We start from the raw sequence: 12178 nt of genomic DNA, 5'->3' as shown, positions 1-12178 counted from the left end.
ATTAATACACATAATATTATAGGTTAGGATTAGTAGAGTGATTTTACTCTTTTTAAACCTTTTTTGGACTAGCGAGTAAATATGTTTTCTCGCTGAACTAGCCATTAATCCGGGTCGGGTTTAGTAGAGTAAACAACAAAGTTCTCATATCATTATCATCACCGGAGCAAAACAAAACACAAAAAGAACTTGTTATTAGAGAAACCGTGATCATTATAAAGCCAAAAAAGAAGTTGGATAATTAAGTTCATAAATACTTACTCAGACATGAAAGCAATCAAAAGTAGGAAAAATAACTCAAAGAAGAAAGCAGGGAACATGGAAGAATTTTTTGCCGTGGTTTGAAATTGATATGTTAGGACCTTCTGGTTTCACTTCCAAGTATAAATATTGTTCTCATAGAGATATAGATCACATACACCATTTTTCCAGACAATTACATGGTGTACATTTGTAGTTAAGCCACTTGAGAAGATAAAAGCTAGTTTATAGATTGCTTTTACATATTATAACAAATTTAGTAAGTTCTAAGAAACTCCTAGGCATTTATGTGCATGTGGGTGAACATGGTGCACTGTAAATGGAAGATAAAAATATTAAGTTGATAATGTCGTGAAAGTCAAATATGCCTAGATTCTTGGTTTGATTTCTGCTCCAAAGAAGTGCTCTTATTTAGAGCATCAACAATGATGCATGGGAGATAAAAACGCGAAAGAAGATAAACCAATGGGCTTCATTACACAGTTGGACAATGTACACTAAAATATTCAAAACATCAGAATTTTTTTTTTTGACTGAAAAGGTTAATTGTATTATATGAAAGTAACTAATACAGAGAAAAAAAGAAAAAGAAAAGAAAAAATAAAAGCAAAAAAACAGGGAAAACACGGGCAAAATACATCACTACAATTAGCCTAGAAGCTAAATTACATAAAAACAACAACAAAGAGATCCCACCATAACAAAACAACATATTATTTATTTTTCTTAGAAGATCGATGCCCCCTTCCCATTTTTTATGAGGCATCTCCGATCTAACCTAGTTTATCTAGTTCTCTTTCCTTCTTAGATTTCTGAGGTGTCCCCTCTTTCTCATCCAAATTTTCTTCATAGAAGTTATTCAATTGATCATCATTCCCTGCAAAGGAGACTCCCAACAAAGCAGTCAATTGTACTTGTTTAACTAAGCTTTTTTCTCTAGAAAAGGAAATCCTAACATTCTCCTTGCTCTTTTCTATCACACCGTCTTCATCACTTAAGTTTGCGAAAGGAAGTTTAGAGTCAAGAATACTATAAGTATTCAAAACATCTGTTGGCTTCATTTTCTTGTCTCCTTTTTTTCCAGCTTTTTTCTTCTTTGGGCTTTCCCAATGTCGGTCAACAGGAACTATAATCCTCTCTAGGACTTCATTTCTTTCATTAACTAGAGAAGCATTGTTGGTTTCCACCTCTCTTGTGTGATCTTTTTCAACTGGAACCTCAATTGTAGACTGAGTTTCCACCACCAAAGGAATTTGCTTGACTCTGTCCTCAACTCTATCCCCTGTGTTAACAACCAAATCTGCACTGTCTTGAGCCACTGCAACTTCAACATTATCTGGGGTTGAAATCATTGGCGCATAGATTTCCTTTGACTTAGTAATTGAGCTGCATTTGACATCAAAATTCCCAAAAGTATTGCAGTGGGAACAAGCATTAGGTTGCCATGGATACTCTACCTTCACTACCAGTTTTATATTATCCACTTGGATATGCAAATCAGATGGGAACTCACAGTCAGTTACAACTTCAACCAGCACCCTGGCGTATGACATCCTAGTTTTCAATGATGTTGGAGTATCGGTCATGATTGGAGTACCCACAATACTAGCAATTCTATATAACCCTAATTCATTCCACGGATAAAGAGGAACTTGCCTGAGGTTCATCCATACCGGAACTGAAGTTAATAGCATCGATGTTTTGCTCTAGAATAATGGATCAGGGACGAATCAGAAAGATTTTCTTAGATATGAAAACAGAACCCAATTCTAGCACCTTAATCCTATATTCTTCTTGAGAAAATTTGAACAAACAAGCTTGTTCTCCATGAATAGTCATGGAGAAATCACCTTTCAAATTCCACTTAGATATTAAGCTTTCTTTAACAAATGGTAATTGAAGTTTCTTTCCCACAAAATAACCTACTATATAAGATTCAAAATCAGAAAAGTGAGATTTGAGTTCACCTAAATTGAACACAGCAGTTGAAATTCCATCAATTTCCTTAGCTTTGTAAAAAGAAAGCTTGGTTGAAGAGATTGATTGAAGATTGTTGTTACCAAGACAACCATCATAGCTTAAAACTGTCTGATATTGATTCAAATCCTAAATTGATTTCGGATCTGAGGTTGAACTAGGTTTAGGGTCTCTAATATCCCCCAAAGGTGGAAAATCCCCAAACCCAATATTTGCCACTCATCAGAAATTCTGAAATTAAAGCAATTACATATTCAAAAAGATACATGAATTATATCATGCGTCAACAATGTTCTTAGTTACTAAGAGCGCAATGTTTTCTGATTTCACCAGCCTTATCAGTGAGAACTTCTATGGCGTTCATTTTCTCCATAGACACAGCAAAATCTTTGAAGAAAGTTCCATAATTAACATCGTTGTTTATTTAATAACTTAGCCCACTCTAAATTTTTTATTTTTCTATCTTTTGAAAAGCGATTTAAATACTTGGCATTTTTAGAGATGACTTGAAAGAAATACTTGGGTGTCTTAAAAATAGAAATTGTTTATATGTTCCTTCACCTTTATACTAAAACAAAACCTATATCCTTTATTCTCATAATCACAATATTCCTCTTTTTTTCTTTTCTGCTGATTAGAATTTTGCTCATCATTATTTATAATCGCTAGGTATAAAGTTGATTTTATCCACCGATTATGGTTGATGTTCTTAAGAAATGAAGAACATCAACCGTAATAGGTAGGTAAAATAGATTATTATCTATCGATTATTCTTGATTCAAAAAATTCAATTTTTTGTACTAAATATTAAGCACAGTAAGTAAATAATGAATTTTTATGTACTAAAAATTCAATAAGTAGATTATTCTTGATTATAAAAATAAAAAAAATTCAAAATCTTATTAGTTTTGACAAATTTATATTTGGGGCGACTATCACAATCGGTAGATAATGAACATAACTTATTTACCGATTGTGAAAATAGAGAAATTCAAAATTCTATTAATTTTGAGAAAATTATATTTGGAGCGACTATCACAATCGGTAGATAATGTCATAATGAACATCACTTATTTACCGATTTTGAAAATAAAGAAATTCAAAATTCCATTAGTTTTGAGAAAATTATATTTGGGGTTGGGGCGATTATCACAATCGGTACATAATGAACATCACTTATCTACCGATTATGAAAGTAGAGAAATTCAAAATTCCTTTAGTTTTGAGAAAATTATATTTGGGGCGACTATCACAATCGGTAGATAATGAACATCACTTATCTACCGACTCTGAAAATAGAGAAATCCAAAGTTCCTTTAATTTTGAGAAAATTAAATTTGGGGCGACTATCACAATCGGTAGATAATGAACATCACTTATCTACCGACTCTGAAAATAGAGAAATCCAAAGTTCCTTTAATTTTGAGAAAATTAAATTTGGGGCGACTATCACAATCGGTAGATAATGAACATCATTTATTTAACGATTGTGAAAATAGAGAAATTCAAAATTCCATTACTTTTGGGAAAATTAGATTTGGGAAGACCATCACAATCGGAAGATAACGAACATCACTTATCTGCCGATTATGAAAATAGAGAAGATCAAAATTCCATTAGTTTTAAGAAAATTAGATTTCGGGCGGTTGTCATGACCGGTAGATAATGAACATCACGAAACTACCGATTGTGATTGGAACAAAAGAATATAGACTCATAATACATATTTATAGTCAAGGGCAAAGGCAGGGACGACATGGGTTTCTCTCGCTTTTCTTCTTTTCTTTTCTTCTTCTACTCTAAAACCTTAAAACTCAGAAACTAAAATAATTTTCTTCTATATAACAAATTTCTCCCGACTCAATATATTAACGTCCGATTACAATATTGACTACCAATGGTTAAGGGTAATTTGACCATTATGAAAAACAGGAAATAAGGAGTAGCTTCATTTTAAGTTTGAGTGACCCATTTTTATCTTATTACTCTCCTCTATAATTTCTTTGGGGTAGCCCCTAAAAATGCCAGGTTAAAACAGTTTGAGGTTTCCGTAACAAAAATTTAAACTTTCTCTATTTACCAACCCAAATATCCAACTCCCAACGCTAATAGGTAGCTCCTAAATCATTAAGGGTAACTTAGAAAGATGTATGGGTAAGGATATATCTACTCTAAACGTTAAGTGGATAACTTACCACTTACGGAAGTAAGGGAGTGAATCGAGCAAAAGCCAGGCCGCGCGACACCACATTGCCAGTTACGCGAAGCTTAGTGTTCGAATGCCCATAAAATTTCCGTAGCCAGACAAAAATTGATAATTTAGGTGTCTCGTTAGGGTGCCAAACGTCCAGTGACTAACTGCCGGCGCCCAAGAATGCACACCGGGCAGAACTGTACATAGTCCGGATCCGATATACGGACCCATAGGGAGATTATAAAAGGCTCACAGAAGGTATCCAGTCAACTGTCGACATGATATATCTTCTTCAATTATGTCGAAAACATACCCAACATGCCATTATACGTTCCCAAATCTAAATCTTCTTCTTTTCCCCGGTCGGAAACGACATAACTACCAACAGCATGTACTTGCATAACTGCCATCGTGATGCCAATATTATCTAACAGTCCAACCCCATCGTACAACAAAGAAAACTAGCTACTTCTCAAACCAAACTAAAACTATTAAATATTTTCTTTTGTGTTGGCAAGCAGCACATACATAGAATGTCAGATTCAGTATACCATGTATATCAATCTATAAAGAGGCCTCTCATCTATAAACATATATCCTCAGCTACCTTTCATTACAAGTACATGCATTATTATTACTGAGATCAAGCTAGTCTTCAGTTTTAGTCAAATGTCGGATACTCATTTCTATTTTTTTTTGGTATCTGTTTTCATATTAAAACAGTAAAGTATATTAGCTAGCTAGACCTTGATAAACTAACAATATTTGCTTCACGTTCGTTAAGACTGTTAGATGTAATTGCGGAATTTAAGACATGGATTATTGAAGTGCAATATTTATCGAAGGAATGTAACATAACGAAATCAAGTAATATCAGGTTAACTCGTATGGTCATCCAACTTCAAGTTGTAGATTAAGCAAATACTTAAAGTAAAAGTTGAATCAAGTCCTCTGCGTCCAACCACTTGACGAAGATATTCATCCCAATCATCCGACGCAGAGAAATCTGTGCTATCACATAGAGAGGTCGGTTGGTGATTCAACGACTTCAGTATTTTCGCCAAATAATGTAGCCTCCCAGTTCTACCGACATGGATAAAAAGCTAAAACTAGAGTTTGACATCGATAATAGTCCATCGTTGATAAGAATTCCAGCATCCATACGGCCCCTCCGTTTAATATTATTAATTAGTTTTATGTTGGGGTTCAGACATTTAATATGGTATTCGAGATCGTTTAATAATGCTGCCAAGTCACAGCCACGTGCAAGAGGTTCTAATGTTCTATCATTGTTACTAATCATGTATGTTTGAAAAAACAAAACCTGAAAAAGAAGAAGAGAAATCTAACTATAGGTCTTTAATTATTAGAATACCCATTAAAACACCCTAGAACACAATATCAACTCTGTCATCCTCTTAATATTAGATCATTCTCAAAAGGAACTAACCAGGAGGAGTCTAGGATAAACAATAGTAACTTAATCTCTGATTTGACATATATATATATATATATATTTTGTTCTTGTTCCATCTTAAAATTACTTTGAGGTATTTATATTAATATTTATATAAGATAACATCATGACTAATGACAACTGCAAGATGAAACTTAGCTTATATAAAGACAACTCTCTTTATTGAGGTTTAGAAAATCTCTCAAAACTAAACACAAGCTCTAATCTTGCTCGTATGATCAACCATAACTTTGGTGATCATATACATATAGAACTATGAATTCCTTTTCCTAGTCCTATTACCTTATTACATGTCTTTCCTTTTCTTAGAACTAGATGACTTCTAATTCCCTTAGGATTACATCGATTTCCTAATCTTGTCCTAGCCAGCTTGTTAGTGACTTCTATGTTGAAGTTAATCCAACATTCTCCCCGTTAAGCTTCAACCTTACACGTGACATATCTTGTACTCCAATCAGTTGTCTCACTTCTTCAAACTTGATCCGAGCTAATTCCTTTGTCAATATATCTTCTTTCTGCTCAGTTCCTGGTATGTGTTCAACGTTGATGATCTCCTTCTCGATACATTATCGTATGAAATGATACCTTTTGTGAATGTGTTTCGTCTTCCCATGAAACACTGGATTTTTAGTGAGTGCAATTGCAGACTTATTATCAATCTTGATGAGAACTTTTTCAGGTTCTCTTCCTTTGATTTCACCCAACTGTTCTTGAAGCCATATTGATTGTTTAGCTGCTTATGTTTCAGCCATAAACTCAGCTTCACAGGATGAGAGGGCAACAGTGTCTTGCTTCTGTGAACACCATGTAATAGGTGCTTCTCCTAGATAAAATATATGACCAGTTATACCTTTTCCATCATCTTGGTCAATATTATGACTGCTGTCACTATACCCAACAATTCCTTTTGATCCTCCTCGACCATACTTCAATCCACAGCTGATTGTTCCTCTTAGATATCTTAATATCTGCTTTTTACATCACCATGAGACCTGTGTGGACTCTGCATATAACGACTTGCTACTCCCACAGAGAAAGCCAAATCTGGTCTTGTGTGTAATAAGTATCTAAGGCATCCAACATTTCTTCTATAACTTGTTGGATCAATCTCTGCTTCTTCTTGTGCCTTTGAAACTTTAAGTCCAAACTCCATTGGCATCTTCGTTGGATTACAAGTTTCAAGTCCTGCTTCTTTCAGAATTTTCCTTGCACAAGCTTCTTGTTTAATCTGAATCCGATCTACTCCTTGATGGACTTCTATGCCAAGGTAATAAGTGAGTTTTCCGAGGTCTGACATCTCAAACTTTAAGGGAGTTGCCAGTCAAAAATAGATCATCTACGTAGACTGCAGTCACAAGAGGCGTTCCCTTTTCTTCTCTTCTGTATACTGATGTTTCTTTAGAGCACTTAACAAATCTGATTTCTCTTAAGATTTGATCTAACTTTGTATTCCAGGTTCGAGGAGCTTGTCTTAGGCCATATAGAGCTTTTGATAACTTATAAACCTTATGCTCTTGTCCTTTTACTTCAAAACCTTCTGGTTGTTCAACATACACATCTTAGATCATCTGCATGTTCCAACTTTCGGCCTAAACTTTTGAGATAATATGGGTTACCTACCAGCAAAGCATGCAAACACATCAAACTTGGTCACAAAAGTTCATTTCGATGTCTAAGGAAGATGCTTGGTATTTCTAGGAAACGAAAATGTCTTGTCGAGCTTTCAGAATAGATAATTATCTAAAAAGAAAAGAACTTTACATTTTTAGATTTTTTTCCTAGTCATATTTCATGGGGTAAGGAAAAAGCATTCAAAGAAAAGGATGAACGCATGGAAAAAGTATTCAAAAGAGAGATCTTGCTGGTAGCTAGCAACCACAAGTTTTGGAAAGTGAGAGTAGCATTGAAATATATTTGGCATCTTGTGTGTAAGTAGTGAATTTAAGTCTACCCCACGGATACAAAAATAATAGATGCACCACCACCTCCCAAATCTAGTTACAGCACTTATATGACTGTCCTGTCCACACAAGAAAGCTGGATGTCATCCCCACCACTCATAATTCAGATCAGGGTTCAGGTACCATATTATCTTGCCTGCATGTAAGCAGCTGCACCCATCCTTGTCATGTATTAATGGGGGATTGCCATCTTATGTTCCACTATTGCAAAAATGGTTCCCAACCGAGGTGTGTACAACCACGAGCTATCTACAAAATTTCCTATTCTGGATATCTTGGGGGAGTTCTTCTTGGGGGATTTAAGGGATTTAAAGGCGTAATATAGAAAAATAACCCCCTGGCCGCTTAAAGTCGTGCTTTGCTGCTACCAACTAGTGCACCGTGTGTTAGCACTCTAAATCAAACTACTACCACGTTTGTTTGATGGTACGAGAGATAGTGACAATATCTGGCTAGATTAATATGACGTACACACTACTTGTGCATGCATTGAATGACGAACAAGACTAACTACTCGTCAACAAAATCACTCTGGTAGTTTGGTCGCACCTATCGTTCCAATCTTCATCGGTTTATTTTCTTGTTTTTAGCAGAGCTGGAATCCTTCCTCATACTCAACCTCAAAGGTTTAAATCTCTCGGCTCTCTCTGCAAAAGCCACTCTCATTACCATCATCCGAGTCTTCTCTTCCATTATATTGTTCTAGTGCTCCACTGAGCAGTCTTCTAGTAATCTATTCTTAAACTCTTGAACAATCTACTTTCGTATAAATTCTTCTTTTTCTTCTTCGGATATATTTTAAATTAAAGAGAATGGATAGACGTAGACGAAAACAACCAAAGGCTACTGCAAACTATGAATCCGAAGGTACTGATGTTTTCTTAATTATAAGTTCATGATGATACTGTTTTCCATTTGCAATAATACTGTCTCCATAATGGGAAGTTGTCTCTCTGTATTAATTTAATATTTATTTATCCACTTCTAAGCATGTCAAGAGATTCTACCGGCCATACTGGTTTATGGGGCTTATATTTAATAATTGTTTATTTCGAAAAAGAAAAAAGTTATATTACAATAGAGAAACAGTAGAACCCAGGGACTGTTCTAGCACTACATGTGTAGAACAAACTGCTAATTATGCAGAGCCTCACTTACATCGATTCTGTTAAAAATATATATATATATATCTCATCAAAGAAATAGGTTCTAATGTTCTTCTTATTTGGACTGATTACTGAATCTATATTTGGTGTATATGTGCTTGCAGAGGTGAGTAGTATCGAATGGGAAGTCGTTACCATGAGCGAACAAGAAGAAGATCTTATCTATCGTATGCATAAACTCGTTGGCGACAGGTAATAAATCATCATGCTATTCATTTCTCATGCAGTTCTACTACTTAGATGACTGTTAGCTAGGTTTGTCACCCACTTTTCCATGCATTTTGGAGGGCATCTACCTGACGAACTTTGGAATTCAAACAAACATGTCCATTTTTATCATGATGAGACTGTCCGACTACACTGTCAATGTCCAAAAGGGACAGACAGCACGTGGATACGTACAGCAGCTCATACACTCAACTATCGTTCTTCATTCATTACAGCTGTGAATCTCATGCACATCAATTAGTTGATAGTACTAATTAATATATGATTATCAATGCATCTCAGGTGGGAACTAATTGCGGGTAGAATACCGGGACGAACACCGCAAGAAATAGAGAGGTTTTGGATAATGAAACATACTGAAGGATTCGCAGCACCAACAACATCCGGAAGAAGAAATAAAGGGAGTGGTAGTAGCGGCAGCAAGAAAAAATCATCCAGATGATAATAAACTTTATGTCAGATCAAACATTTTCTAGTGTACTCGGCGGGGCTTGGAGAAATATTTTTGTGTTTTTTTTTCTTGACTCCATTGTTCTTGATGGATCATGATGAACATTACCTACTTAGCTACAAATCAATGGATTTTATCGTATATTTATTTCTTTGCACTATTTTTCCGCTATTTTTTGCACTACTAGGTGTTACTTACTGGTCTTGTTAATCCCGCATGTTTAATTTTGATTCGCAAATTGTTAGGCTTTGAATGGCAAATCGATACTATTCATGAAAAGCTATTTTTAGAGACAATTAGCACAATGGTTGTTCCTCACCTTTCAAAACATTCAATATTTTCTCTAAAAAGCAAAATAAAGGGAAGCTACTTTTGGGTCAACAGTCAAATGTACCGAACAGAAAGGTAGATGGTGAATAAATCCCTTCGACAACAACCATAAAAAGGAAAGAAAGAAACACACTGCCCCGCTCTCTATGCTAAAAGGCTACTTTGCTGAATGTTGGCTCGAGAAATTCTCATTTTTTGACGCAGATTTTCCTAGTAATAGTGTTTGACTGGTGGGACATTTCAAATTTTGAAAGTACTGCCGGTGAATCAGAATGTGTAGTCCAAATCTTCGTCCAATTGATCAGTTAACACCGTTTCAGCGAGACCCAACATACCCCCAACCACTAATGAATCACGAACAGAGAGAAAAAAGGCCTGTCCAAAACTGACTCTAAGTTGGGTTTCTTCATGAGTCTTGGAGGCTGGGGTATTCAGGTGGGACTCATTTTTTTCTAAAAAAAAAAAGTTCTTCATTACTTTCGAAATAAAATAAAAATGGCTTTGTGGTGGTGTTCTTTTATATCTGTCTATCACTACGGTACCCCAGAATGGTTGATCATTTTCATATGTAAAGTCTGTTATATAGGAGTCTTGTGCGAAAAATTTGGACTGTAAAGTGGCAACAGCCGACATCTTGCGCTCAAATTTCCATTCATGTGGAGTAATAAATTTTCCATAATGTTTCCGAGTTTTCTATTGTCGGATATTAAACCTCGACAAGGTAACGCGTTTCATAGGCTTGATCTTACTTCTCACAAATTTGGGTTGAAAACGTTATTGGGCCATTAACTACTCAATTAGGCCCAATCGTAGAGGCAGTCTCCTCTGTAAGAACCCTGATTTTGGACATACTGAAATCTTACTAAGCATACTGCATAAAGACAAAAAAAGATTATGAAATAGCAAAATTAGATTACTCCTTAACCCAAAAAATTTAACGGAAAATCTGCCCTTTACGTATTAGTGTTAGTAATATTGATTAGTGATTAAATATTTTGTTTAGTGATTAAGATAATTTTCATAATTATAAAGGTTGTTTAGATGATTTTTTGGATCATGGTTTGGCGAAACAAGTTGAGGTTTGGCTCACATCTATGAGCCGAACTACCAATTGATGAACGGTTCGGCTCACTGAATCTGTTTACTGCATGCGCCGAACCTATAATTTTCAATTCCAATCCTTTTGCTAGACACTAGTTCGGCTTATATGAAAGTTTCATAGTAAGCCAAACAACATCCTGAATAGCCCGGAAAAAAAAAATAGTTACTGGTTCGGCTTATATTTCGAAAATCGTATGAGCCGAACATCAATTTATTATTTTTTGGGTTAAAATATTGTTATTGGTTCGGCACATATTGAGAATATCGTAATAGCCGAACCTCGTAAATGTGCTAGGTTCGGCACATATTATGATTATCGAATACGCCGAACCCCTATCATCTCTATCTGTGACTAGGTTCGGCTTGAAATTTCATGTCGAACTGTTCATATACACTTACAGGAAGCTTTTGTGAAGAACAGTTCGGCTAAAAACGCAACTCAATTTTGAGCAGAACCCAACACTGTAACCGTCATTTAATCGATGAAAAACATCAAATAGGAAATTGGGTTTGTAAAACTTACTTTCTTATCCTCATTTCCGGAGTTGGAGATGCAGTTGGTTCAATTTCTAGTTCAATTGGTGGTTGATTTTCAGTTTCTACACCTTCATCTTCAATTGGTTCTTCTTCTTCAATTGATGGATTAGAAGACGGTTTGGTTTGCCTAGTCCCTGCTTTTCTTTGTACGAGTCATTATGTGGTTGAGTTTAATCGATGATCAAATTTTTACGAATCGACAATTAATCACGATGATGAATTTTTTTCGCAGGAGGGGGAAGAGTTCGGCTAGAGGAGGAGGAAGAAGAAGAGATGTTAAGGGAAACTGATTTTGATTTTTTAGAAAACTGATTTTAGATTTTTGTATTAAGGGTATATAGGTAATTGAACTACCCATAGGGTATCCTTTATAAGGTCACCCAAGATGGACTATTGTTTTGCATGCCTAGAAAGATTTAGGTATACTCAAAATCAGGATTCCTCTGTAACTCTGTTTTTGTCTTGTTAAGTCAGACTTCTGATGGTCACCTGGGT

At 35.3% G+C, this 12178-nt stretch overlaps 1 protein-coding gene across 1 annotated transcript; it reads left to right on the top strand.

Moving 5' to 3' along the window:
- Positions 1-8533: 8533 nt before the first annotated feature.
- Positions 8534-9826, top strand: LOC113339348 (MYB-like transcription factor ETC3). Its single transcript, XM_026584635.1, has 3 exons — positions 8534-8737; positions 9141-9228; positions 9547-9826. The coding sequence occupies exons 1-3, from the start codon at positions 8683-8685 to the stop codon at positions 9704-9706; spliced, it is 303 nt and encodes a 100-aa protein (XP_026440420.1). The 5' UTR covers positions 8534-8682; the 3' UTR covers positions 9707-9826.
- The last annotated feature ends 2352 nt before the right edge of the window (positions 9827-12178 follow it).

This window comes from Papaver somniferum, unplaced genomic scaffold (assembly GCF_003573695.1).
Source record: "Papaver somniferum cultivar HN1 unplaced genomic scaffold, ASM357369v1 unplaced-scaffold_21, whole genome shotgun sequence".
NCBI classification, from domain to species: domain Eukaryota; kingdom Viridiplantae; phylum Streptophyta; class Magnoliopsida; order Ranunculales; family Papaveraceae; genus Papaver; species Papaver somniferum.
Note: the sequence above shows the minus strand (reverse complement) of the source record. Positions and strands in the feature narration are given on the sequence as shown.

What these genes read in the sequence shown, in the direction of transcription:
- LOC113339348 (XM_026584635.1), top strand. Translation starts at nt 8,683, where the DNA reads ATGGATAGACGTAGACGAAAACAACCAAAGGCTACTGCAAACTATGAA. An exon ending in TGCAAACTATGAATCCGAAG is followed by an intron (nt 8,738 to 9,140) that starts GTACTGATGTTT and finishes ATGTGCTTGCAG; the next exon opens with AGGTGAGTAGTATCGAATGG. An exon ending in CATAAACTCGTTGGCGACAG is followed by an intron (nt 9,229 to 9,546) that starts GTAATAAATCAT and finishes AATGCATCTCAG; the next exon opens with GTGGGAACTAATTGCGGGTA.